At 39.5% G+C, this 27,273-nt stretch overlaps 1 protein-coding gene across 3 annotated transcripts in view; it reads left to right on the top strand.

Moving 5' to 3' along the window:
• Nucleotides 1-27,273, top strand: part of LOC124615943 (bromodomain-containing protein 7) — a 116,545-nt gene that overhangs the window by 64,237 nt on the left and 25,035 nt on the right. For all 3 annotated transcript variants that reach the window (XM_047144142.1, XM_047144139.1, XM_047144141.1), the window contains 2 exons: nucleotides 9-192; nucleotides 21,554-21,689. In XM_047144142.1, the coding sequence (XP_047000098.1) occupies nucleotides 9-192; nucleotides 21,554-21,689 (320 nt within the window). The remainder of the gene's footprint in view (nucleotides 1-8; nucleotides 193-21,553; nucleotides 21,690-27,273) is intronic.

The raw sequence follows: 27,273 nt of genomic DNA, 5'->3' as shown, positions 1-27,273 counted from the left end.
ACTTTTAGATGGGCTTCTTAAGACAGAACAAGGATGGTAGTACTTCTCTCGCCATCCTGGTTCCAAATGATGGCATAGCTCCAGGCACAAATGAACGCCCAATTTCATTGGGCATGCTATCAGGAAAATTATCACATGGCACAGGACAGCTTCAAGGATTTAGGGAAGATCGACGTAACATAGCTAAAGGAGGTAACTATGTGTGATGTATTTGTTTTGATTGTAGACTGTACAAATTAATTGTCATTGTTTATGTCTCAAATTGCACATTTTTCTGTCCTGCTTAAAGTTGTAGCTACGTGTTTATTACAGTAGTTTACTGTTATTTTATATGAATGCCTGTAACTGAATGTGAGCATTAAATAGTTTTTAATTAATTGTTTTTGAGGCTTATGTTGAACAGAGAGCAGTAAAGAGAGACATATTCTTAAACAGTGATGACAGCAGATTGGCAACATGAGAAAGTAGGAAGGAGCTAATGGTACAATTAATTTATCGTTGCTCTTCTCTCTAAAAAATACATAGTTTGTTGTAGTTTTCATGTTTTATTAAAGACAGGAATTGGTGTTATACTGATAAGCATATACTGGCTTGTGAAAACAAACTGACTTTATGGTTTGATTTTGCAAAGCTTTTATCTTCAGTACCTGACTAGATAATAAGGTAAGCTATGAAGTAAAGAAACTCTCAAATATTAACAATAGCAATTGTGCTGTAATTATAGGAAGTTGGAGAAATGGGTTTAAAGTATGAGCCAGGTCCCTTGCAGAATTATGGAAGAAAAGATGTGAGATTACATAGCAGGCAAAGTAGCCTATGAGGAGAGTGATGAATTGAGAGAAAGAGATGAAACACAGGAAAGTGACATAACCTGATGCAGGAAGCTTTGATAAAATTTGTGTCAGTAGCAGGAAATTAAAAAAGAAAAAAAAAGGAAAAAAAAAAAAAGGCACTCCGTCATCAGGCCACGAGTGGCCTACCAGGACCATCCGATCGCCGTGTCATCCTCATTGGAGGATGCGGATAGGAGGGGCATGGGATCAGCACACCGCTCTCCCGGTCGTTATGATGGTATTCTTGATCGAAGCCGCTACTATTCGGTCGAGTAGCTCCTCAATTGGCATCGCGAGGCTGAGTGCACCCCGAAAAATTGCAACAGCGCATGGCGGCTTGGATGGTCACCCATCCAAGTGCTGACCACACCCAACAGCACTTAACTTCGGTGATCTCATGGGAACCAGTGTATCCACTGCGGCAAGGCCGTGTCAGTAGCAGGAAATGGAAAAATAAATTAATTGAACAAAGATAACATTAATTCAAAACAATTTTATTTGTAGGGAAATAAAGAATAAAGGGAATTCAATCATGAAGTGAAGTGTCACATGTTGGTAAGGTCTTTCACTGCAATCATGAAGTTATTTTGTTGTGTTTTACAGTAGTGTGTGACGGCTGTTTTAGTTCTCTTTTTATTCGTATAAATATGTGTCTCTAGCAAATCAGCGTCTGTGCAGACTGCCCATAATTTGCTAACTTCAGTAGAATTCTCTATTTCTGATTACTTGTATACAAGAAAACCACCCGTTTGTAGTATACCAGTCAACAGAAAGAAAATTTTAAATAAGTTAGAATAGTGAGCTTCTGCTTAACAGACCATTTATATTTTTCAAAGTACAAAAGTTTCTAGGTGCTTGCATGTCTTTACATTACAGTGAAGTCACTAAAATGATACAGCAACTGGCATGAGGAAACATCATATTTGAGATGTTATAATGCACTCAAGAATATGCAATGCAGAGATTAAATAAGATAATTAACTGACAAAATTACCAGCTCTGGAATTTTTAAATTAAACCAGTGGCTGAAGATTTGAAATGATCTTACTTACCTCACAGTCATAGTTTTCATTTCATGAAAGATTTCTGGCAATCTTATGTCGTGTTTTTGTTGGTCGTTGTTGTTGTGGTGGTGGTGGTCATCCAAAGACTAGTTTAATGCAGCTCGCCATGCTCATCTATCCTGTTTTAAGTCTCTTCACCTCTGAATAACTACTGCATCCTATTTTGATGTGAACTTGCTTGCTGCAGTGTATACAGGGTGATAAGATCCATGACAACTGGGAGATCCAGGAAAAGCTCGGGAATTTTCTCATCCGAGGGAAAAACGAGAAAAGCCTGGGAATTTTTCATTGTTTTAGTTTTCAGCTAAATTTTTTTAATGTTTACTGCTAGGAACCAATACTCTAACAAAGGATATTACTGTATCATGCTACTGCAGAATAATACTGCAGCAATAAAACATGAATGAGAGAAAAAAAAAAAAAATCAAAAGTAAAACTTAAGTTGCAAAGGAAATCGCCATATATAACAACAAAACACAGTGCTTATACAAGCATATGCCAAAAGCAAACTGTGTCGAATGCTTTAGGAAGACTATGCAATGCTTTTATAACAACAAATTGCCACCAATGACTGTGACGTCACAACTGTTTACATTAGATTTGTTTGAGCAGTTGTGAGCAAGCACATGCGCAGTTTCGTTGCATATGAGTAGTACCTTCTCTGGCTTCTGGCTACAGAAATGTGGCTATTAGCTGTATAAGCAGTAGCAGCTAACAGCCTGATGCTACCCGGTAAAATTTGACTGGTGCGCCCAGGCTGCCAGATTCACACATGCGCAGGGGGCAAACTGGGGTATCTGCCCCGGCTGCAATTTCAGGGGGAGTGGAGGGGGGAGTGCCAAATTCATACTCTTGAATGAAAAAACCTTGTCTCACAAAGAGCATAGCATCCAGCGCACGTTGGTATATTGATTATTCATATGACTTTGAAACGTGTCCCTGTTGGTTTTTGAGCACATTCTGAGTTGATTTCTGAATGAATCGTAAGTTGACTTTTGAAAGCGACATAGTGTACTTGATGTCTCTGCCAGGGGAATCCCCGTCGCATCTAGAAAAACTTTTCTGCAGACAAAAGGGGACTGGGCTATATGAGCTGAGTGGAATAAAGCCAAATGGGTGAAGGTCAATCGCTGTTATGTGGATGATTGGGTTTTCGAATGATCAGCATTGTTATAACTACTAGTGAAATCTATAGATTCATACTACCAGAGTGTAAATAAATGACTAACAGGAATAACAGGGAAGAAAGATTATGTATTGTCTTCTTGGTGTATCCAATAAAATGAAATTTTGACACAAGATTTTTGGCTAGATTGCTACATTAGTAAGGGCCAGTTATACAGTCCCCGGCTAGCAGCCACTTAAGTTCTATTGTGGGAGTAGCACGGAAAATGCATTGTACAAACAATTAATAATGCCTAACAGGAGAATAATCGTGGGAAAACTAAACTGGTGAATGTGGCAGGGTGAGTGTAGTTAATGAGAATAAGTTCTGACTGTGGCAGGAATAGTTACAGAATTAGTGATGACAAGCTTGTTTGTGCGAATGAGGAGGGAGAAGAAATTGGGACATCACACAAATTATGGAAGAATATAACGATTCCAAATTTGTATAAAAATTTCGTACTACTACTTTTCGTTCTCATGCTTGAGAAGCTGAAGCATATGAATCAAATGTGAAACTATTTCCTAACGTAAAGCTTTTTGCTTGTAGTAGGCCTAATAGGCATTTGATATTGGTAATTCATGAATTATATTCTATTGTGTTATAAAAATGACAATTTGTGCCAAACCAATCTCGTTTATTTGATATGTGTTAAAATTGCTGCAATATTGTTGTTGTTGTGGTCTTCAGTCCTGATACTGGTTTGATGCAGCTCTCCATGCTACTCTATCCTGTGCAAGCTTCTTCATCTCCCAGTACCTACTGCAACCTACATCCTTCTGAATCTGCTTAGTGTATTCATCTCTTGGTCTCCCTCTACGATTTTTACCCTCCACGCTGCCCTCCAATGCTAAATTTGTGATCCCTTGATGCCTCAAAACATGTCCTACCAACTGATCCCTTCTTCTAGTCAAGTTGTGCCACAAACTTCTCTTCTCCCCAATCCTATTCAATACCTCCTCATTAGTTGTGTGATCAACCCACCTTATCTTCAGCATTCTTCTGTAGCACCACATTTCGAAAGCTTCTATTCTCTTCTTGTCCAAACTAGTTATCGTCCATGTTTCACCTCCATACATGGCTACACTCCATACAAATATTTTCAGAAACGACTTCCTGATACTTAAATCTATACTCGATGTTAACAAATTTCTCTTCTTCAGAAACGATTTCCTTGCCATTGCCAGTCTACATTTTATATCCTCTCTACTTCGACCATCATCAGTTATTTTACTCCCTAAGTAGCAAAATTCCTTTACTACTTTAAGTGTCTCATTTCCTAATCTAATTCCCTCAGCATCACCCGATTTAATTTGACTACATTCCATTATCCTTGTTTTGCTTTTGTTGATGCTCATCTTATATCCTCCTTTCAAGACACTGTCCATTCCGTTCAACTGCTCTTCCAAGTCCTTTGCTGTCTCTGACAGAATTACAATGTCATCGGCGAACCTCAAAGTTTTTACTTCCTTCTCCATGAATTTTAATACCTACTCCGAATTTTTCTTTTGTTTCCTTTACTGCTTGCTCAATATACAGATTGAATAACATCGGGGAGAGGCTACAACCCTGTCTCACTCCTTTCCCAACCACTGCTTCCCTTTCATGCCCCTCGACTCTTATAACTGCCATCTGGTTTCTGTATAAATTGTAAATAGCCTTTCGCTCCCTGTATTTTACCCCTGCCATCTGCAGAATTTGAAAGAGAGTATTCCAGTTAACGTTGTCAAAAGCTTTCTCTAAGTCTACAAATGCTAGAAATGTAGGTTTGCCTTTCCTTAATCTATTTTCTAAGATGAGTCGTAGTGTCAGTATTGCCTCAGGTGTTCCAACATTTCTGCGGAATCCAAACTGACCTTTGCCGAGGTCGGCTTCTACCAGTTTTTCCATTCGTCTGTAAAGAATTCGCGTTAGTATTTTGCAGCTGTGACTTATTAAACTGATAGTTCGGTAATTTTCACATCTGTCAACACCTGCTTTCTTTGGGATTGGAATTATTATATTCTTCTTGAAGTCTGAGGGTATTTCGCCTGTCTCATACATCTTGCTCACCAGATGGTAGAGTTTTGTCATGACTGGCTCTCCCAAGGCCATCAGTAGTTCTAATGGAATGTTGTCTATTCCCTGGGCCTTGTTTCGACTCAGGTCTTTCAGTGCTCTGTCAAACTCTTCACGCAGTATCTTATCTCCCATTTCGTCTTCATCTACATCCTCTTCCATTTCCATAATATTGTCCTCAAGTACATCGCCCTTGTATAAACCCTCTATATACTCCTTCCACCTTTCTGCCTTCCCTTCTTTGCTTGGAACTGGATTGCCATCTGAGCTCTTGATATTCATACAAGTGGTTCTCTTCTCTCCAAAGGTCTCTTTAATTTTCCTGTAGGCAGTATCTATCTTACCCCTAGTGAGACAAGCCTCTACATCCTTACATTTGTCCTCTAGCCATCCCTGCTTAGCCATTTTGCACTTCCTGTCGATCTCATTTTTGAGACGTTTGTATTCCTTTTTGCCTGCTTCATTTACTGCATTTTTATATTTTCTCCTTTCATCAATTAAATTCAATATTTCTTCTGTTACCCAAGGATTTCTATTAGCCCTCGTCTTTTTACCTACTTGATCTTCTGCTGCCTTCACTACTTCATCCCTCAGAGCTACCCATTCTTCTTCTACTGTATTTCTTTCCCCCATTCCTGTCAATTGTTCCCTTATGCTCTCCCTCAAACTCTCTACAACCTCTGGTTCTTTCAGTTTATCCAGGTCCCATCTCCTTAAATTCCCACCTTTTTGCAGTTTCTTCAGTTTCAATCTGCAGTTCATAACCAATAGATTGTGGTCAGAATCCACATCTGCCCCTGGAAATGTCTTACAATTTAAAACCTGGTTCCTAAATCTCTGTCTTACCATCATATAATCTATCTGATACCTTTTAGTATCTCCAGGATTCTTCCAGGTATATAACCTTCTTTTATGATTCTTGAACCAAGTGTTAGCTATGATTAAGTTATGCTCTGTGCAAAATTCTACAAGGCGGCTTCCTCTTTCATTTCTTCCCCCCAATCCATATTCACCTACTACGTTTCCTTCTCTCCCTTTTTCTACTGACGAATTCCAGTCACCCATGACTATTAAATTTTCGTCTCCCTTCACTACCTGAATAATTTCTTTTATCTCGTCATACATTTCATCTATTTCTTCATCATCTGCAGAGCTAGTTGGCATATAAACTTGTACTACTGTAGTAGGCATTGGCTTTGTGTCTATCTTGGCCACAATAATGCGTTCACTATGCTGTTTGTAGTAGCTTACCCGCACTCCTATTTTTTTAGTCATTATTAAACCTACTCCTGCATTACCCCTATTTGATTTTGTATTTATAACCCTGTAATCACCTGACCAAAAGTCTTGTTCCTCCTGCCACCGAACTTCACTAATTCCCACTGTATCTAACTTTAACCTATCCATTTCCCTTTTTAAATTTTCTAACCTACCTGCCCGTTTAAGGGATCTGACATTCCACGCTCCGATCCGTAGAACGCCAGTTTTCTTTCTCCTGATAACGACGTCCTCTTGAGTAGTCCCCGCCCAGAGATTCGAATGGGGGACTATTTTACCTCCGGAATATTTTACCCAAGAGGATGCCATCATCATTTAATCATACAGTAAAGATGCATGTCCTCGGGAAAAATTACGGCTGTGGTTTCCCCTTGCTTTCAGCTGTTCGCAGTACCAGCACAGCAAAGCCGTTTTGGTTAATGTTACGAGGCCAGATCAGTCAACCATCCAGAATGTTGCCCCTGCAACTACTGAAAAGGCTGCTGCCCCTCTGCAATATTAGGCAAGCCTATTTCGTTTCATCTAGCAGACAGTGACAAAATAGACATAATCAGATTGAGAAACCACACAGTCTTGGATACTATTTGTATTCACAGCTTACGCAGTATTAGACGACGACATTTCGATTTTTTATGTAGCAAAACGTTTGACGAGCTTTGATGAGGTAATAGATTCTGTCGCAGAAAGGAAAGCAAGGCATGTAAATCTGTAGCAAGATTAGAATAAAAAATGCTAGGATGTAAGGATTGAAGAAATGTGTACTGTCTTGCTTGTCTCTTGTCTTTACTGGTTTTATGTATCCTGTATTTAATTTTATGTCGCACATTATTAGCTAATAGGCAAAAAAAGCACAAATTTTCTGAAAAGTTCTTGTTCTCCCGGTTGCAAATAATCCCACTCAGTATTAACTGTGAGGTTTTTTTTAAAAAGAAACGGGAGGGGGGGGGGGGGGGGGGGCTGGATGTCAAACCGACAGGGAGCAAGAGAGGCACCATGGGACATTTTAATTTCCACTATCCTGAATGCGATGGAAGAATGGTGTGTGAAGAGGTGTGGCGCTGAACTTCGGCACACTTAAGGCCAAATAACGAGCCTTACATTTCCTCGAACATGTATGTTTTATGTGTCAGACTCTTCAGAAAGATGTGCACTACAAAATTAATATATTTCTTAAAAGTCGATATTTTAAAAACTTTTGACATCCTACCTCAAATGCTTTGGTCTTGGGGGTGGGGATTGGAAATATCGTAGATCCGGGGCTGATGCACAGAGCAGTCTGAGTTTTAGTGGGGAGTGGGTAGTCTCCATGTGACCCGTGTTGACATTTAGTGATTTTGCTGTTTACTCTTTGTTTATTGCTCTCATATCAAATAAAAACAAAACGGATTTCTGTGGCCGGGAGCTATTAAGTGAATTAAAATACGTTCACATAATTACAGAAGGCTAAAACATGTTATTAGCTGCAGATTGTTTTTTATTTCCACCTTTCTGACAGTTGAGCATTAATCACCTTGTGGAACACTAAAGTTATTTTATCGGTTTGCTAAATAAACGTGGCTTTTATTAATCTTTTCTGCTGAGGCAGTGTTTAATTCCACACTATTGGCTAGTTTCAACTGTTCGCTGCTCTTCAAGTGCACATTTTCATCTTCCAGCGTGTATGCCATAATAAAGAACCAAACACGTGATAATACGGTACTGGTATTCCAAGAAAATATAAACTCGAATCTGGACATACGAATGTACACTTTAAGCCAAATTATGTATTTTATTATAGTTCACAAAATTCAGGTGTTCTTTTATGACATTATGAAAGATGTTTTAACGGTTTACACATATGAACATACGAGCTTCCTGCATCATCGTAGCTGCACAAGCACGGTGATGCCTGTTGCTGACACTGCCTGGTGACTGCTGAAAGAAACGTATTTCTAACAGGTCGCAGGAAAATATTGACAATCGTTACTTCCAAAGTAAATTTCCTTTCACGCAAGATGAACCATGTGCGAGAATGTACGTTGAATTTCTTAAATCACAGAGTGTATGTCTGTCATTTAAAAATCAACTCTTTGAGGATGACTGTTTAGAAGAATTGCAAGCCCAGAAGACCAGACATTTAAAAATTTAGTGGCACATTTGTGTGATGGATCTTAAAAAAGTGTAACGCGCAAAAAAGATCAGCATTATATGTGAAAGCTTAGCTTCTCTTGCAGCTTATTAATCTTTGAGACCAATATTACATATGAAAGCTTTTTTTTTTTCCTTGTAGCAGCACTATGCATATTAATTTAAACCATAAACTTCTCCAATTTGTGTGTTCGCACTACGTAACAGTGATGTTGCTATTGGCTGACTACATCACATATCCTGTGCTCCGATTATCCATTATCATTGGCTGGTGAGATCACGTGACATAAGCTATGACTAGCTTACAAAAGCACATCACAATCTCGATTTCAGTGCTTCAGAAAGCAACATGTGGTGTTTGGTGGAATTCGAATTTATACGTTCGTAATGTGGAAACATGCAGTGTACATGTTGCTGCACATCAAAGATCTTTCCAAAATGTGTTTTTTCCTTGAGTTTCATTTTCTAAAGTGCCGGGAAATTCTACGCCAGTGTATAAGACCATAACCATTCAAAGAATTGATATTTTCTGAGGAAAAGTATACTGTCACTTAACAGGGAGAAAGTGTAGTTTCACCGGAGAGAAAGTGTGTTTTTACCGGGAAATCCAGAAAAAAATTGGGTTTTTTCCCTTTTTTCTTTCTTTAGGAAGTATTTTTACTTTTAGGTATTTATAAATATACATATATTATTTTTACAGTGAAAATGTAATGTTTTATTTAAACTATATAAATTTTAGAAATGTTAACGGAGTTTAACCGCTAATATAAAAAGTTAGCAGCTTTCATATTGAAAAAAGGGAAAAAACCCAATTTTTTTTCTGGATTTCCCGGTTAAAAACACGCTTTCTCTCCGGTGAAACTACACTTTCTCCATGTTAAGTGACAGTATACTTTTCCTCAGAAAATATCAATCCTTTGAATGGTTATAAACATTCCACGTAGGAAAAATATATCTAAAAACAAAGATGATGTGACTTACCAAATGAAAGTGCTGGCAGGTCGACAGACACACAAACGAACACAAACATACACACAAAATTCAAAAGGAGAGGGAAAGACGAAAGGATGTGGGTTTTAAGGAAGAGGGTAAGGAGTCATTCCAATCCCGGGAGCGGAAAGACTTACCTTAGGGGGAAAAAAGGACGGGTATACACTCGCGCACGCACACACACACACACACACACACACACACACACACACACACACACACATATACAGACACAAGCAGACATATTAAATATGTCTAGTCTAGTCAAGTCAATGGATGTGTGTGTGTGTGTGTGTGTGTGTGCGCGAGTGTATACCCGTCCTTTTTTCCCCCTAAGGTAAGTCTTTCTGCTCCCGGGATTGGAATGACTCCTTACCCTCTCCCTTAAAACCCACATCCTTCCGTCTTTCCCTCTTTCCTGATGAGGCAACAGTTTGTTGCGAAAGCTTGAATTTTGTGTGTATGTTTGTGTTCGTTTGTGTGTGTGTGTGTGTGTGTGTGTGTGTGTGTGTGTGTGTGTGTGTGTATATACACACACACACACACGCACACAACCTGTGTACAAGTGCCCTTGTACAATGTTTGCCTGTGTAAGTCCCTCCATTACCAAATTGACAATTCCTTCACATCTCTGCATTTTGTGTCCTATACTTTGGCCAGTGTCAGTTATTTAACTGCCCTAACAGCAATACTCCTCCTTCTTTTAGAGTCTTGTTTCCTGATATGATTTCCTCAACATCAGCTGATTTTATTTGACTGTCTTTTGTTACCTTCGTTTGACCCTTTTTTTTTTTTTAAAAAATATATCCATCTGGTAACTTATTTTCGATATACTTTACATTCCATTCAACTCACCATTTAAGACCTTTCTCATCTTTGACAGAACCATAGTGTTACCGGTACACAAATTTTTGTTTTTTCCCCTTGAACTTTAGTTGCCATTCCAAATTTATATTTGGTTTCCTTTCCTGCTTGCTTGGTGTACAGATTGAATAACATTGATGATAGGCCAAGGCCTTATCACACTCCCTTCCAGAAGTGGCACATGGTTTCAGTGAAAGTCCGTGAATGTGATGTCAGTGTGGTCAAAGTCTCAAGTGCCAGAAGTCCTTCTATCCTCCTCCTCTCCTTTCAGTTATGTCACAGAATACTCTCCCAGATAGCTGAGTGCGTTGAAGTGCTCAGTTCTGGGGCATGGGGAGGTGCACGGGACCCAGACTGAATCCAATCAGCAGACTAATGATGACAGCTGGAGAGCCTGGAGGTGGTTTTTCGTGTTCCCCACATTCAACTGGGTTAATACCAGGGTGATACCCAGGTCCTGCCTCAATTCACAAACATTTAGACAACTTTTTGACATATGCATGTGATGTAACACAATATACAGGTAGATGGGTGCACACATTCAGTCCTTGGGGGGGGGGATGGTTGTGTTAGGAACGGCATCAGGCCATCCACAAGGAATTGTTTCTCAAAACAGGTGTTTTTGACAATTGTATGTATGCAGAAACTACCAAGTTTCATCTCAGATAAGAAAAACAAACTTAGAAATAATGCTTTATCAGGCAGACGCCATTAACAAGCAAAGAACTTGCTAGCAGCTGAAAGTAGTTGCACATGTTTTGCAACATTATTTCATTTACTCATTTTTGAAACTCTTGCTAGGTATGGGCTCTTAAGTTACCAATTTCTGTTGCACTCTAATGTGATATTTACAAACATAGCATGACTTCATTCCAGTGTATAGAATTACCAGTGTCGCAGAAAAATGTCTTTAACATTATAGAAACATTAATATTAAACGTCAGTCAGTTATGCATGATAGGTAACTACAGTGACAGGAATTCAAGAGCGAAGTTTCAGCCCCTCTGTTGGTTTTCTTTAACTACAAGCAGTGGATTCCCCTTTATTGCAAGCAGTGGAATGTGAAGTCATATATATTTGATAAACTTCCTTTAGACTCTGCTTTTTGAGGCTTATGGAAGCCCATAAGGAGTCATACTCCATAGAAGCCGAGCTGCTACATGGAGCTAATAGGCATTCCAAGACACACTGCACTCCATGTTTTAAAAATTCAATATCAGTGGTTCTAAAAATATTGACTCATTATTTAAATGTGAGTGGAAAATATTCTAAATGCATTTTAATAATTTAAATTCTACAATACCTTATTGAAAAATATATTTAATGTATCTATCAGGGCGGCTCTGCTTCAGAGCCTTTAATTCTGGTGACTGTTGCCGACCCATGTGCCTTGTTTTGACATAGGTCTTTCAGTACTCTGTCAGATTATTCTCTCAGTATTACATTTCTGTGAGTAGAATATGTGCTGTCACCCTGGGGATGCCCACCTGCTGACTTCCACATTTCCTTCATCTTCATTTTATTATTGGCGGTACAAAAGCTGTCCATTATGTTTTTAGCCTTCTTGCCTTTTCTCTTATGAATTTCCCAGCTAGATCAGAAAACATTCTTGGCAGATACCTCTACTTGGTAGATGCGTCACTCGGGGATCGAGGGACTGATGGCCTAGTTGTCTGGTCCCAAATGCTGCAGAATAATATTACAGCAATAAAACAAATGAGAGAAAAACACCAATAGAAAACTTAAGAAAATGCACCATTTACAACAACTAAACACAGTACGCACAAAAGCATTCGCCAACAGCAAAATGTGTCGAAGGCTGTAGGACGAAGACTACGAAATACTTCATAACGACAAACTGCTTTCGATGAGCGTGGTATCACACCTGTGACACCAATAGGTTCATCTGAGCAGTTGCCAGTGGGCTCATGCACATACACAGAGCTGGAGTCACATATGAGCAGCGCCTTCTTCTACTTCTCGCTGCTTAAAGTGTGGCTATTAGATGTTTAAGCAGTAGCTGCTAGCAGCCAGATGCCATCCAGAAAAAATTTTCTGGTACATCCAAGCTGCCAGATTTGTGCATGCGCAGAGCAGTGACAGCTGTTGTGGGGAGTAGTATCCACATGACCCATATTTACATTTGATGACTTTGCTATTTTCTCTTGATTTACAGCTGTCATGTCAAATGAAACAAAATAGATTTGTGTGGCTGAGAGCTATCGAATGAATTTCAAGACATTCAAATAATTGGACAACTAAAGTGAGTTAGTAATTTCAGTTTTTGATTTTATTATATTTCCACATTATTGGCCATCAAGCACTAATTGCATAGCAGAAGAATGAAGTTATTTTTGTTGATTTGCTAGAGAAATTTGGCTTTTATTAATCATTTCCACAGAGGCAGTCAATTTATTTGAAATGAAATGTTTCATTCCACACTATTAGCAGGTTTGAACTGTTCTCTGAATTTCAAGTGCACTTTTTCATCACGTGGCCTGTATGGCATTGTTGTTGTTGTTGTTGTTGTGGTGGTGGCCTTCAGTCCAGAGATTGGTTTGATGCAGCTCTCCATGCTACTCTATCCTGTGCAAGCTGCTTCATCTCCCAGTACCTACTGCAACCTACATCTTTCTGAATCTGTTTAGTGTATTCATCTCTTGGTCTCCCTCTACGATTTTTACCCTGCACGCTGCCCTCCAATACTAAATTGGTGATCCCTTGATGCCTCAGAATATGCCCTACCAACCGATCCCTTCTTCTAGTCAAGTTGTGCCACAAATTACTTTTGTCTCCAATTCTATTCAATACCTCCTCATTAGTTGTGTGATCTATCCATCTAATCTTCAGTATTCTTCTGTAGCGCCACATTTTGAAAGCTTCTACTCTTCTTGTCTAAGCTATTTATCTTCCACGTTTCAGTTCCATTCATGCCTACACTCTGTACAAATACTTTCAGAAATGACTTCCTGACACTTAAATCTATACTCAAGGTTAACAAATTTCTCTTCTTCAGAAACGCTTTCCTTGCCATTGCCAGTGTACATTTTATATCCTCTCTACTTCGACCATCATCAGTTATCTTGCTCCCCAAATAGCAAAACTCATTTACTACTTTATTGTCTCATTTCCTAATCTAATTCCCGCAGCATCACCCAATTTAATTCGACTACATTCCATCATCCTCATTTTGCTTTTGTTGATGTTCATCTTATATCCTCCTTTCAAGACACTGTGCATTCTGTTCAGCTGCTCTTCCAGGTCCTATGCTGTGTCTGACAGAATTACAATGTCATTGGCGAACCTCAATAGTTTTTATTTCTTCTCCATGGATTTTAATTCCTACTTCAAATTTTGCTTTTGCTTTTGCTTTTGTTTCCTTTACTGCTTGCGGGATATACAGGTTGAATAATATCGAGGATAGGCTACAACTCCCTTCCCAACCACTTCTTCCCTTTCATGTCCCTCAACTCTTATAACTGCCATCTGGTTTCTGTACTAACTGTAAATAGCCTTTTGCTCCTTGTATTTATCCCTGCCACCTACAGAATTTGAAAGAGAGTATTCCAGTCAAAATTGTCAAAAGCTTTCTCTAAGTCTACAAATGCTAGAAACGTAGGTTTGCCTTTCCTTAATCTATTTCCTAAGATAAGTCTTAGGGTCAGTATTGCCTCACATGTTCCAGCGTTTCTACTGAATCTAAACTGATCTTCCCTGAGGTCGACTTCTACCAGTTTTTCCATTCGTCTGTAAAGAATTCGTGTTATTATTTTGCAGCCATTGCTTATTAAACTGATATTTCGGTAACTTTCACATCTGTGGACACCTGCTTTCTTTGGGATTGGAATTATTATATTCTTCTTGTAGTCTGAGGGTGTTTCGCCTGTCTCATACATCTTGCTTACTAGATGGTAGAGTTTTGTTAGGCCTGGCTCTCCCAAGGCTGTCAGTTGTTCTAATGGAATGTTGTCTACTCCCGGGGCCTTGTTTCATCTTAGTTCTTTCAGTGCTCTGTCAAACTCTTCACGTAGTATCATATCTCCTATTTCATCTTCATCTACATTCTCTTCCATTTCTATAATATTGTCCTCAAGATCATCGGTCTTGTATAGACCCTCTGTATACTCCTTCCACCTTTCTGCTTTCCCCTCTTTGCTTAGAACTGGGTTTCCATCTGAGCTCTTGATATTCGTGTAAGTTGTTCCCTTTTCTCCAAAGGTCTCTTTAATTTTCCTGTAGGGAGTATCTATCTTGCCCCTAGTGATATGCACCTCTACATTCTTCCTTATATTTGTCCTCTAGCCATCCCTATGGCATTACGCCACAATAGAGAACCAAACATGAGATAATACAGTTTGATGCTCCAAGAAAACTGACTTCCCAGATACCACACTGAAAAGCTTAAGCAGACACTTACATATCTGCCTTCCATGAAAATTAACATTTTTAACATTTATCTGGTACCTCCTCTAGGCTGCTAACTGGTTGCAGAAAAATATTCCAAATGGTGGTTTGAGAACTTTAAAGTAAATTTCCTTTTACACAAAATGAATTATGTTACACATGAGAATGTGCAATGCATTTCTTAAATCACTGAGCATTTGACACTCATTCAAAACTTCACACCTTAAGCACCAGCTGCTTAGAAAAATTTAGAGCCCAGGAAACCATACATTTATGCCATCATTTAAAATTTTACTGGCACATTTGTGTTTGATGTATCTTACAGGGCAACACACATGCGAAAAGACCAATAGTGTATGTGAAAGCTTAGCTTTCCTTGTGGCTATACAATATGCATATTAATTTAAACCATGAACTCTTCCTATTTATGTGTTTGTGCTACTTAATATTGATATTGCTATTTTCTAAGTACATCATGTGTCCTCTACTCTGAATATCTGCCGCCATTTGCTGATGAAATAACATGACATGAGCTATGATTGACTGACAAAAATGCATCATAATCTCAATTTCAGGATTTAGGAAACTAATTTTATCTGTTTCATGGAATTCATATTTAACAAAAATAAGCGGTGTACATGTTGCTGTGCATCAAAGATCTTTCCAAAATGCATTTTTCCTTTTTTTCTCCTAGGTTTCATTTACAAAAGTGCCTGGAAGCTCTATGCTGAAATGTAAAACCTTTACCATTCAAAGGATTGACAAGTTTTGTAGTTCCAAGAGAAATTATATTGTTACTTAACACAGATAAAATGTATTTCTCACCCAGGAAAAGTGTATTTCTAACTGGGAAATCAAAACTATGGATTGTTGATAATGTGCACCACTCCTCTGTTCTCCCCCCGTCTACTTGAATTCAAGTGTTAGCCGTTGAAATTCATGTGTGAGGATCGCTGCTGGCTGTATTTACCTCTACAAGTTGCGGTTCACTCTGAGCCTCAAACAGTTTCTTGTAGAACAAGTCTTCATGTATTATGAGGCTCGACCTCTTCTTGCCCTCAGCGTCAGGTTTTGGAAGCCTCATAACATCTCACAAGCTGTGCATCATGAATACAGGCACTATCTCTCATTTCTGTGCTGCAACTGGGTCATCCTCAGCCATCAACCTCTCTTTCTGTTCTCCTGCCCTCATGGCCACTGTTCAGTGTGAAGTCACTGATGACCCCCATTACAGTGACCACATCCCACTCCGGATTCCCCTACTGGACAGACCTGTCCCTGAAGGGACCAGCCATGTTGGATGATCAACAGAGCTGACTAGACATTATTGAGACAGCTGGCTGTGTTTGAATGCTGCGACCATTACGCATGTGATCCACCACACCACTGACTTTTCCATCCCGACATCCTCTAGTCATCTCTTAAGACAACCTGTCACTTATTGGACTGATGAGTACCATTCAGTAATCTGAGTCTGGCTTTGCGATGGTTCAAGTGCCGCCCAGTGGCAAAAAACCTCACAACCTTTCATGTGGTGAGGACCAAGGCTCGACACATCATTAAGGAGAGCAAGAAAAGGTCATAGCAAATGTTACTGGCCTATATCAACTCTTCCATTGTTTTACAAAAGTACAGAAAGCCATCAGGAGGATTTCCAGTAAACACAGTCGTTTACCAACAGCAGCAGTTGGTTGGTTGTTTGTTTGGGGGAAGAGACCAAACTGCGAGGTTATTGGTCTCATAGCATTAGGCAAGGGTGGGGAAGGAAGTTGGCTGTGCCCTTTCAAAGGAACCATCCTGGCATTTGCCTGGAGCGATTTAGGGAAATCACAGAAAACCTAAATCAGGATGGCCGGACACAGCAGTGCTAAAACAAGGGTGTCTCCAAACCACACTCTGATACATCAGCCAGCCAGTGGCAGAGCATTTTGCAATGGCTACTGCCAAAATTCCAGCCAGGATCCAGCAGTATGCTGCTAATGCGTGACTGTGGAGGGGGTCCAATTGGACTTCAGATCTAATAATTCAAAGTCTTACAGTTTCCCTTTGTCCAAATGGGAGCTGCAATGTTTGATGCTAATGATACTGCACATGGTCACAATCAGATCCGTTAAAATGTGCTCCGACATTTGCAAGTTGTATCAAAGAAAATCTTCCTTGAATGTTTTAATTTCATATGGCATACAGGCCCCTTTCCCAGCTTGTTGAGAGAGGCTATTTTGATACCTCTCCTCAAACCAGGAAAGGCCTGAACATATCTCAATAATTACTGAAGTGTCACCTTAATGAGCTGTGTAGGAAGGACCTAGGAATGAATGGTTAACCGTCACCTAGTCTGGATGTTAGCTGGCAACTCCTTAACTGCTCTTAGTGTGGATTCAGGAGATTTCGATCTGCTGTTGACAACCTGACACTTTTAGTGTGTATCCAGCAGGGTTTCCTATGTCACTGTCTCAGTATCTTTCATATCAGTAAGGCATTCGACACTACTTGGAGACGCATTATTCTAGGACAGCTCCACCAGTAGGGCTTTCATGGCCACCTCCCCTTCTTCGTATGATCCTTCCTACCGAAGCATTTTTTAGGTCCCAAGTTGCTGACATACTGGCGGATCATTTTGAACAGGAGAATGGAGTTCCTCAAGGCAGTGTTTTAAGTGTTACCCTCTTTGCCATATCAATAAGCAGCATCACATTTATGGTAAGAAGTCCTGTACAATACACCTTATTTGTGGATGATTTTGCAGTTTTCTGTTTCTCCTTCAGTGTTGCAACAGTGACTCATGAGTAACATCTTACAGTGCTGAGGTTATGGAGTGGGCTGAAAAGACAAGTGTTCATTTTTCTGCAGATAAGTGTGTGTGTGTGTGTGGGGGGGGGGGGGGGGGGGGGGGTTCTCATATTTTTAATTTACCTGTCTTGCATATGCATATGAGGGACACCATTCTACATTTTAAAGACTCTTTGGGGTTTCTGGGCCTCATTTTTTACTCCAAACTGTCTTGGTTACTACACCTTAAGGCCCAGAAGGTACCGAGTTTCTTATAGTGCCTTAGCCCCAGGTCTTGGGAAGCTGACAGGGTGTGTGCGCTCCAGTTTTATAGGGCCTTCATGCAGCCGCAGCTAGATGATGGGTGCACAGTGCATGGATCAGTGAGGTCTGAACATCATTGATACTGTCCACCATGAGGGGATTAGGCTGACCACGGGTGCTTACAGGAACCCCACCCCCCCATGCCCAGTCTGTGTTGAGCCTGAGGTACCGCTACTCACTATCTAGGATATGTCAGGTATGTAAGATCCTCACTCCTCCAAATTCACCACCCTACCAAAATGTTGTTCATACATCTCTGGAAAGCCTTTTCTTCCATCATCCACAAGCAACAAGGCTGTTTGGGATCCACATGCAGTTTCTTGGTATAGAGGAAGTACAACCCGAAATCAAGGGTTTTAACCACGTGCCACCATGGTTACTGCAAGAACCTGGAGTCATTTAGATTTACTGCAGTTGAGGAGAGGTTTCACTCCTGCATATATCTTTAACACATTTATTTTATGAAATCTTAACTGAGCACCACCACTCTGCAGCTGTGTTTATGGATGGGTCTAAATCGGGGGGGGGGGGGGGGGGGGGGGGACTCTGTTGGTTGCACTGTCATTTTCCTTGATTGTGCCCAATTGCCTCAAGACTTTACTGTCTTCGATGTGGAAGTATACATGATCTTGTGGGCACTAGAGCAGATGCAATGTGTTTGGAGTGCTACATTCCTTGTCTGTTATGACTCCCTGAGTGTATCTCTCTCTACAATGCTTGTACCGTCCAGATAAAGTAGTCCAGAATATCCAGGACCCTCATCAGTCTACAAAGTCCATGATACAGCTGGGGATACTTCCCTCCATCTCTGCAGGCGGAATGAGGTCCTTCTTACTTGTCTTCCCATAGGTTACAGCCCTATGACACATGGCTCTTGCTCTGGCGAGAAGCAGCCTCCAATGTGTGGCACTTGTGGTGTGCAGATCACATTGTGCCATGTTTCCTAGACAGTGCTTTATATTCGGACCAAAGGGCAGCAGCTCATTTGCTGATAGACTTGCCCACTTTTTAAATTGGGAATCGAATGAATGTGGTACGACTTTTAAGATTTTGTGAATTGTCCGACTTGTTCCCTAAAATTTTATGGCAGTGTTTTTAATGTGTTATCAGGCTGGCTGGCTCATCCATATTTTTTAAGTGATTTGCCAGCCGCATATTCCTGTGAATCTATTTTAGCTTTCCTCTTGTCTTGCTGAGATTTTTTTAAGGACATCCGTGATGGGAGCTAATATGATTGTGCGGGTGATTATAGTGGAGATTGAGTGGGATTTTATTTCAGATTGATTTTAATCTTTTCTTGCTTTTTAACCACATTCAGTTCAACTTATTTCATGTGGGTGCTGATAACCTCATCATTGAGTACCCCTAATCCACAATCACACATACAATAAGAATTTATGAGTTACTTCGGTCACTATATAAACCACCTTAGCCATCTGTAACATATTTCACCATCACTCTGAAGAAGCTGAATTAAACAGTATACGATTAATACAAGGTATCCTTTGCAAAAACAAGTATGGTGAGGTGGTATCAGAGCAAACAAAGTTGTGATAAGACAAAGTGTTTTGACACAAAGAAGAGAAAAAAATAATAATAAACAGAAAGAGTTGTGAATAATATGTCCATATACTTTTCTTGCTAACATCGTTGTAAGTAATTGAATATAACAACAGACAGAAGTTCTGACTTTAAATCCAGAACTGAGACCAGCAGTTTGAATTGATGTTGTAGATATGTACTAATGAGAAATCATTGTTGTGCCAAGTGCAGTCAGTGTCACAGTAGATTCTTGTTGTGTTACAGATAATTTGTTTTCAGTCATTGAGTTTCCTAATCAACTTCGAATCTCAGAGGACCGTGTTCAGTATTTGTACAGTGTGTTTTGTCATTCGTAAAATTCTTGCATTAACAGCAAAACTAAATCTTATTTGCTTATAGCAAACAAATGTGTGTTAGTTTCAGTGTAACATAATCAAAGATCATCAGTTAGTGACATGGTTTAGTATGTCATTGTGATGATTCTAAAGATAATACAGTGTAGTGGTCCTGTGAACCTTACAGCAGGGAGGCAAACTCTATAATTGGTTCTTGGGGATAGATCTGTCTAGTCGTTACATTGTTACAAAGAAAGTGGATTTTGAAATGTTGTGTTACTCATGCTGAAGTACTGCCTGCTGCCTGACATACAGTCATTGTAAGATTACCGAGCAAGGTGGCGCAGGAGTTAAAACACTGGAATAGCATTCAGTAGGAATGAAGGCCAAATCTCCAACGGGCCACTCAGATTCAGATTTATGTAAGTTTCTTAAAATGCATAAGGAAAATATCATGATGGTTTCCAAGGACATGACTTCTTCTTCTTCTTCTTCTTCTTCTTCTTCTTCAGTAGCTCTACAGCCCTTCGTGAGCCTTGGCTTCTTCAACAATCTTCCTCCACACTTCTCGGTTATTTGCTGCTCTTTTCCACCCCCGGACTCCCATATTGCTGATATCCATTATTATTACCTCATCGATCCATCTTCTTCTAGGTCTCCCTTTTCGCCTAACTGAATGGATCATACCTTTCATCATTTTCTTTGGAATTCTATCCTCTGCCATTCTCTCCAAGTGTCCTAGCCATCATATTCGCTGTGATTTCACACATTTTTCTATGTCCCTGCCTTGTATTAACTCTTGTAATTCGGCATTGTAGCGTATTCTCCAGCCTTCTTCCTCCCTTACTGGCTCATAGATTTTGCGTAGTATTTTCCGCTCAATGCTTCTTAGAGCATTTTTATCATGTTCTGTCAATGTCCATACCTCTGAGCCTGTCAATGTCCATACCTCTGAGCCGTATGTGATAACTGGGCGGACTAGGGAATTATATATTAGCAGTTTAGTTTTTCTTGTAACAAGGCTATTTTTGAAAAGCTGCATATTTGCAAAGTAAGCTCTGTTTCCTGCTTGTATTCTTTCCCTTATAGCCTTTCCAATACTGTTATCATTTGTTATTAGGGCTCCCAAGTAGTTAAAATGGGACACTCCATTGAAGCATTTCCCATTGATGTTTAGGTTTTTAGGGGTTCTTCTGGTAAGGACATGACTACCCTTATCCAATACCTGTTAGTGCATCTCCAGTAACCTCATCCCAGTAGGACATTAATCATCCTTCCTTCCTCTCATTGTTAGCTGTACAGAGAAATAATAAAACGTCAAATAAGAGTTGGGGATGTGTGCGACAAGTCTCGGTCTTAAGAATTTTACAAAGATAAACTTCACTGGGCTACAGGAAAAGAAAAGTGGTAACCAGTACTAAAAGGTAAACTATTTCAGATTCAAGACTGTCACTCCACAGATGATTCTGTTCTTGTGTTCTTTCTCTCACATTATAAGCACAGAGTTGAAAGGAATAAATTAGAGAGGCAATGCAACGTGTACAGAAACCTACAAGGTCTTATTCTTACCGTCCAGCATCCATGAATAGAACAAGAAGTGGTGCAAATAATGGTTGCATTAGCTGTTTCCAACACATCGTATTTTGATTATTTACAGAACATGAATATAGAAGGATCACTGTCTTACTCTTGCATTAAGACTGCATTTCATGGCATTTTAGTGAGGACTGCAGACAGTTTTATAGGTACAATGAAGTCATTAGTATTCACTACTAATAATATTTTTTTTCTTCTTTGCAGTTAAACCTTTGTATTATGGAGCTTTCGGATCATATGCACCATCTTACGATTCTACTTTTGCTAATTTGACAAAAGAAGAGACAGAACTTATTTACCAAACGTATGGAGATGAAACTGCAGTGCAGTATGCAGAGAGGTATGTTCGATGCCCAATTTTCACACTCTTCAAAAAAGTAATACCCCAGTAACTTTAAGGACACTGCAGTCAGTTTCATATATTAATACAGGATACTAATTATTGTTTAAATACTAAAAGAGATATTGTGTAAGTACTTGTTCATTTGGAAAATTGTTGGTTGTGGTTACCAGATTTCTTAGAACTACCCGTCACGGGACTGACAAGAAAATGAATGATGTCCATTACTCATCTGATAGTAGAGCTGTCATAGGTTGGCTAAACTCAGGGAGTGGTGATCACAATAGATAGCAGGGAGATCGCTGAGAAGGCATCGTATGTGGTTTAGCGAGGCCTGTCCAGGAGGCAGCCAGACAATCAGGAATGATCATGGTTACCTGCTGTTTGAGTAGTGAGTGCTCATGGTAAAATGTGGCTGTCAGACATCATTATAAATAAATAATAATAATAATAACAATAATAATATTAGATAAATAAATAATAATAATAACAACAATAATATTACAGGATAGTGCAAACTGTGCACTGTTTTCAGGAGAATGACAATATGTTAAGTTTGCCATAGTTTTAAATGCAAGCATATACCTGTATATTTAACTGCACAATGCATAAAGTGCAGAGTAGCTCTTTGAAAATTGACAAAAGATAATATTATGGCTGGATTAAGAACTTCAAAGTGAAGGTCAAACACACCAGTATCGATTTCTAACACGTCTAGCTACAGTTGGACCTTATAGATTCCAGTGTGACAATCATTTGTGTGGTAAGTTTCGTGGTAAAATACACCTTGTAGACTCATATAAAAATTTTCTTTAATGTAAATTTCCATAACTTCGCAGGTTTCCATCTACGATTTTTTTTATGTTTGGACATACATATTTGTGGAGCAACTTTTCTCTACAGTAATGAGAATTAAATTTACCTGCAGAAGCTCACTGACAGACTTCAAAATCTGTGAATAAAATAGTTACAAAATACAATTTAATGTCAATTTATACTTTATCTGAAAACGACATTCATTATAAGGTTGCACCAGTCATAACAAATATATTTTGTACCTAGTTGTCCCTTCTTCTTTGTCTCGGCAATTAAAACAAGTATGTTTCATTTCATTGTCATTCTTCATCTGTGCAACAGTTTTAGAAAATAAATTTCCATGAAAGGCATTAACCAGCTACAGTGAAGCGATACATCACCATAGAACTATTCATGGCTGTGGAATAGTCTCATTGAAAACAGTTTCTTGTGCTGAGCTGCTGTATTCTGATTCCTCTTCCATTTCTTGCCGTGAGCTGGCCATGTTACAATTGCCAGAGATAACTCTTACTTTCTCTGTCTATCACAGTCAGTGTGTAATACTTTTTCAAAATAGTCCTCCAGTATTCTACAGCACATATATATAACTGAATGAGATTGTCATTGTAGCTGTATCAATATATTTTGTGTTGGGTTAAAATGATATTTAGTGTTAATGCTGTGTGGTTAATTCACTTTTTAGGTGCAGTCAAGTTACGACACCTCCGATATTATTACATTTATTTACTTATTTATTTGTTTGCTTATTCCTGCCCCCGTCCTCAGAACTGGAAACAAATAGAAATATGCAGTTTGTTTTAAAATATGCATACACTTTTTGTGAATTACCTGAATGTGTGGTGTCTGTTCTTTCTGACATGTCTGAAAGAATAGACAAATTGAAGATGGAGGGGGGGGGGGGGGGGAGAAAGAAAAGGAAAGGGAAGGAACTAATAGTATCAAGTGCATCAGGACTTTATGCTGAATCAGTGAAAATGTATGCCAGATTGTACTTCAAACCTGGTATCTCCTGCTTACGAGGCAGTTGTATTAACCACTGCACCATCCAGACACAGTTTTTATCGCAAATGCACGACTATTTTGGAACACTCCCCAAACGAATCACCTTCCCACCTAGGGCCACCTATGCAGACCTGTCCAAAAGAATAGACACCCTGCAGTCGTATAATTGATTTTCCTTGTGGAACAATAAATCCACAACCTTCAGTCTGGGCGCACAGTTCGTTTGACCTTCGGTGGGGATATAAAATTATCGAGCATGGAGGTCATGAATGGAGGCGACGGATTGTTGCACTAGGTGGGAGTGGGAGTCAGCTGGGGAGTGTGCCGAGATGGCCCATGCATTTGTGATAAACAGTATGTCCAGATGATGTAGTGGTTAATGTAACTGCTTTGTAAGCAGGAGTTCCCAGGTTCAAATCTCGATCTTGCAAGCATTTGCACTCGTCGCTGCTGATTCCTCACAAAGTCCTGATGCAGCTGATACCGTTAGTGCTTCCCTCCCCCTCCCCCAAACATTTAGTTACATAACTTGTTGTGAATGTGTGAAAGAAATGGCAGCGCTGTACAGCACACAAACCCTAGTAGCTGTGGCAAGAGTGAGGACTGTTTTTGATACTTAAAATGGCGATATTTTCATTATAAAAACATTGTGTAGTCATTTGTTTCCTCTATTTACATGGTGTGAAAATCATCACCACTTGAGTGAGGTGTGTGGTGGGGATGTCTTGAATGTGTGTAATGTGCATTCATGGGTGCAACTGTTCAAAGAACGCAACAAACCAAGACAATCTCACCCTCGAGCCAGCCCACAAGACTTGTTACACAACCTTGGTTGGCTGCCAGGTCACTTGTAACTCTGCAACTTTATCAATCCATCATCTCAGTCGCTTATTGTCTTCCACTTTTGTTTCGGTTTCATTCAGTACAGAAAATATTTCATAACATATGTGAATACATTGCTCACATTCTGCTTGTGTTTTGCTTGCAGCTGCAGTATTTGGTGGAGTAGCTGATTCCATATTTGTTTTTGATCCACACAAAATGGAAATTTGTTTCATTTTGTAGCGTTCTGCGAACATATGTTCCTGCCTAGGAATCCTTGTGTGAACTTGGCATGTAAATGTATTGTTCGTACTCTATTGTCATTGCATCTGTTTTACGTTATTTCTCGCATTTAATGGAGAATTCCATGTCAGCAACATTTGACGGAACTGGTATTCAGCTTTACTTCATCTTGTCACAGAATGAGTATGTATTTCTGGTTTGAAAGGTGTTGCTTCTTCCCACTGTTAAGCTTTGTAGTATTAGCGACAAAGTATATAGTTATTGTGCAAGGTACTATTATGCAGCAAAAATGTTCTACGTCAACGGGTATCTTTGTAAGTGGGATTGTGTGGTATAGTTTGAACCTACTTCCACCGTACTGAATGCTACTGGATTTAGTGAACTGTCGTTACACAGCATTAACTAGTAGATCCAGTGATGAAAGTGAGAGGATGTGTGGTGTTTGCTTTTAAATTTTTGTCGTTATGAAAGGATGATTGTAGAACATTGATTTCTGCTAATTTGTGTTGTTTCGGTACTTGTTAATATGTGTTAACACATTTACGTAACTACTGTTGCATCTTTAGCATTTGCAAGGAAGAATGCCTAGTCTTTAAGAATACAAAGCATACTCAGTGACAAGGAGTAGCACCATTCAAAGCAGAAATATGTAATCATTCTGTAACAAGATCTAATAGAACTGAATGCCAATTCAGTCAGAAATTGCTCTCATGGATTTCTCCATTAAATGCAAGAAAGTAAGAAAAACAGTTGTAAACTAAAAGGAAATAGAATAGGAACAGTATACTTGCAAGGGAGTTCTAAAATGTAATGCCTCCAATTTTTTATGTCAAAATTCTTAAAGCTTTTTAAATAAAACAAACATTATTAACATTCTACATCTTTATTCTTCATGTTTACACATTAATTTCTCAACTTAGTCACCCTGCTGACAAACACATTCCTCCCAACAAGAAATAGGATTGTTGATACCGTAAGTGTTGAATGTTTGACTTATTTGATGGAGCCTCAACCTCACCACTGCTTACATGACTTCTTCACTATCAGGGTGAGATTCTCAAAGTTGTGCTTTAAGTTTTGGAAACAAACGAAAATTGGACAGGGCCAAGTAGGAACTGTATGTTGTCTTGCATTGTCATGCTGAAGGGAAATGCGCTCCATGTCTGGATGAGCTCTTCAGATTTATACTTCTAAGTTTTTGAGAGTTTTTTCACATGCCAACATAGTTAAAAAGTAATTAGATAGATAAAATCTACTCACCGAGAAGCGGCAGGAGAAAAAACATATGAAAAATGGTTTCAGGCATGCAAGCTTTTGAAGCCAGTGGCTGTTTCTTCTGGCAGAAGGGTAAGGAAGAGGGGTGGAGGAAAAGGACTGGAGGAGTTAGGAAAAGGGGCAGAGTTCAGAAAGATCACCGAGAACCACAGATTGGGGCAGACTTACTGGACTGGATTGAAGGAAAAACTGATTGTTGAGACTACATCGGACAAGATTTGAAAACCTGAGAGCTTAAGGTGGATGACAGAGTAATACGTAAGAAAGAAATAACTGCTATAAAATCATAAACGAGTTAATGCAAGTGAAAACTAAGAGAATTGTATGTAATAGAGGTGGGGGGGGGGGGGGGGGAGGGGGGAATGAAAGGTGTTGAAACTAAAACAGAGTGAAGAAAGGAGTAGTTACTGAGAAGAAATGCTGAGATGAAAGAAATTGATGTAAATCCAAGCCAGGTGGGTGGCAAGAACCAAGAACACCTAATAGCGCTTGTTCCCACCTGAAAAGTTCTGGGAGACTAGTGTCTGGCGTAAGAATCCATATGGTGTGTGTGGTGAAACAGGCACTGAGGTCACAACTGTCATGTTGTAGAACATGCTCTATAACAGGATATTGTGTGTTGCTGATATACACCTTCTGCCTATGCCCACTTGTCCTAACTGGCAACTTGGTAGTAGTCATGCTGATGTAAAAGGCTGAACAGTGTTTTCAGAATAGCTAGTGTATAAAGTGTTGTTTCTCAGGTGGCTCTCTGTGTGGTAGTATATGTTTTGCCAGATACAGGGCTGGTATAGGTGACTGTAGGAGGGTGCATAGGGCAAGTTTTGCAGCAGGGATTGTCACTGGGGTAGGTGTCGCAGGTTAGGGAGACGGCGGCAGTGGGAGCATAAGGTCTAACAATTACATTGCAGAGATTGGCAGAAAGATAAATACCGTATTTACTCGAATCTAAGCCACACCTGAAAAATGAGACTCAAAATAAAGGAAAAAAAAATTTCCCGAATCTAAGCCGCACCTGAAATCTGAGACTCGAAATTCAAGGGGAGAGAAAAGTTTTAGGCCGCACCTTCAAATCGAAATAAAGTTGGTCCATTCTAATATGAGACACAATTTAGGTATAATGAATGACGATAACAGCTACAGTAGTTTGGTTCGAGTCGTAAGCTTAGCAGTTAAGCTTTACCAGGTAGCCATTGCTATGCGTCAGGCGCTCCGTCCGTATTTATAAGGGTACCCTTCCTTTTTCACGTGCTTCGTCTGGTTTGGATCGATTGCGTATTTTGCTTTGATCTGATAAGTGCCGTTTTCTTTGTTATTGGTGTTTACGTCACTCTAAGCTGAAAATGAATTACTGTGCTGTGTCATACATTGTTTGTCGCATTCTGATAGTGCGTGTTTACGGCCTGTCGCCGCTCGCGGCATGGCT

The sequence above is a fragment of the Schistocerca americana genome, chromosome 5 (genome assembly GCF_021461395.2).
Source record: "Schistocerca americana isolate TAMUIC-IGC-003095 chromosome 5, iqSchAmer2.1, whole genome shotgun sequence".
In the NCBI taxonomy this organism is placed as follows: Eukaryota; Metazoa; Arthropoda; class Insecta; order Orthoptera; family Acrididae; genus Schistocerca; species Schistocerca americana.
Note: the sequence above shows the minus strand (reverse complement) of the source record. Positions and strands in the feature narration are given on the sequence as shown.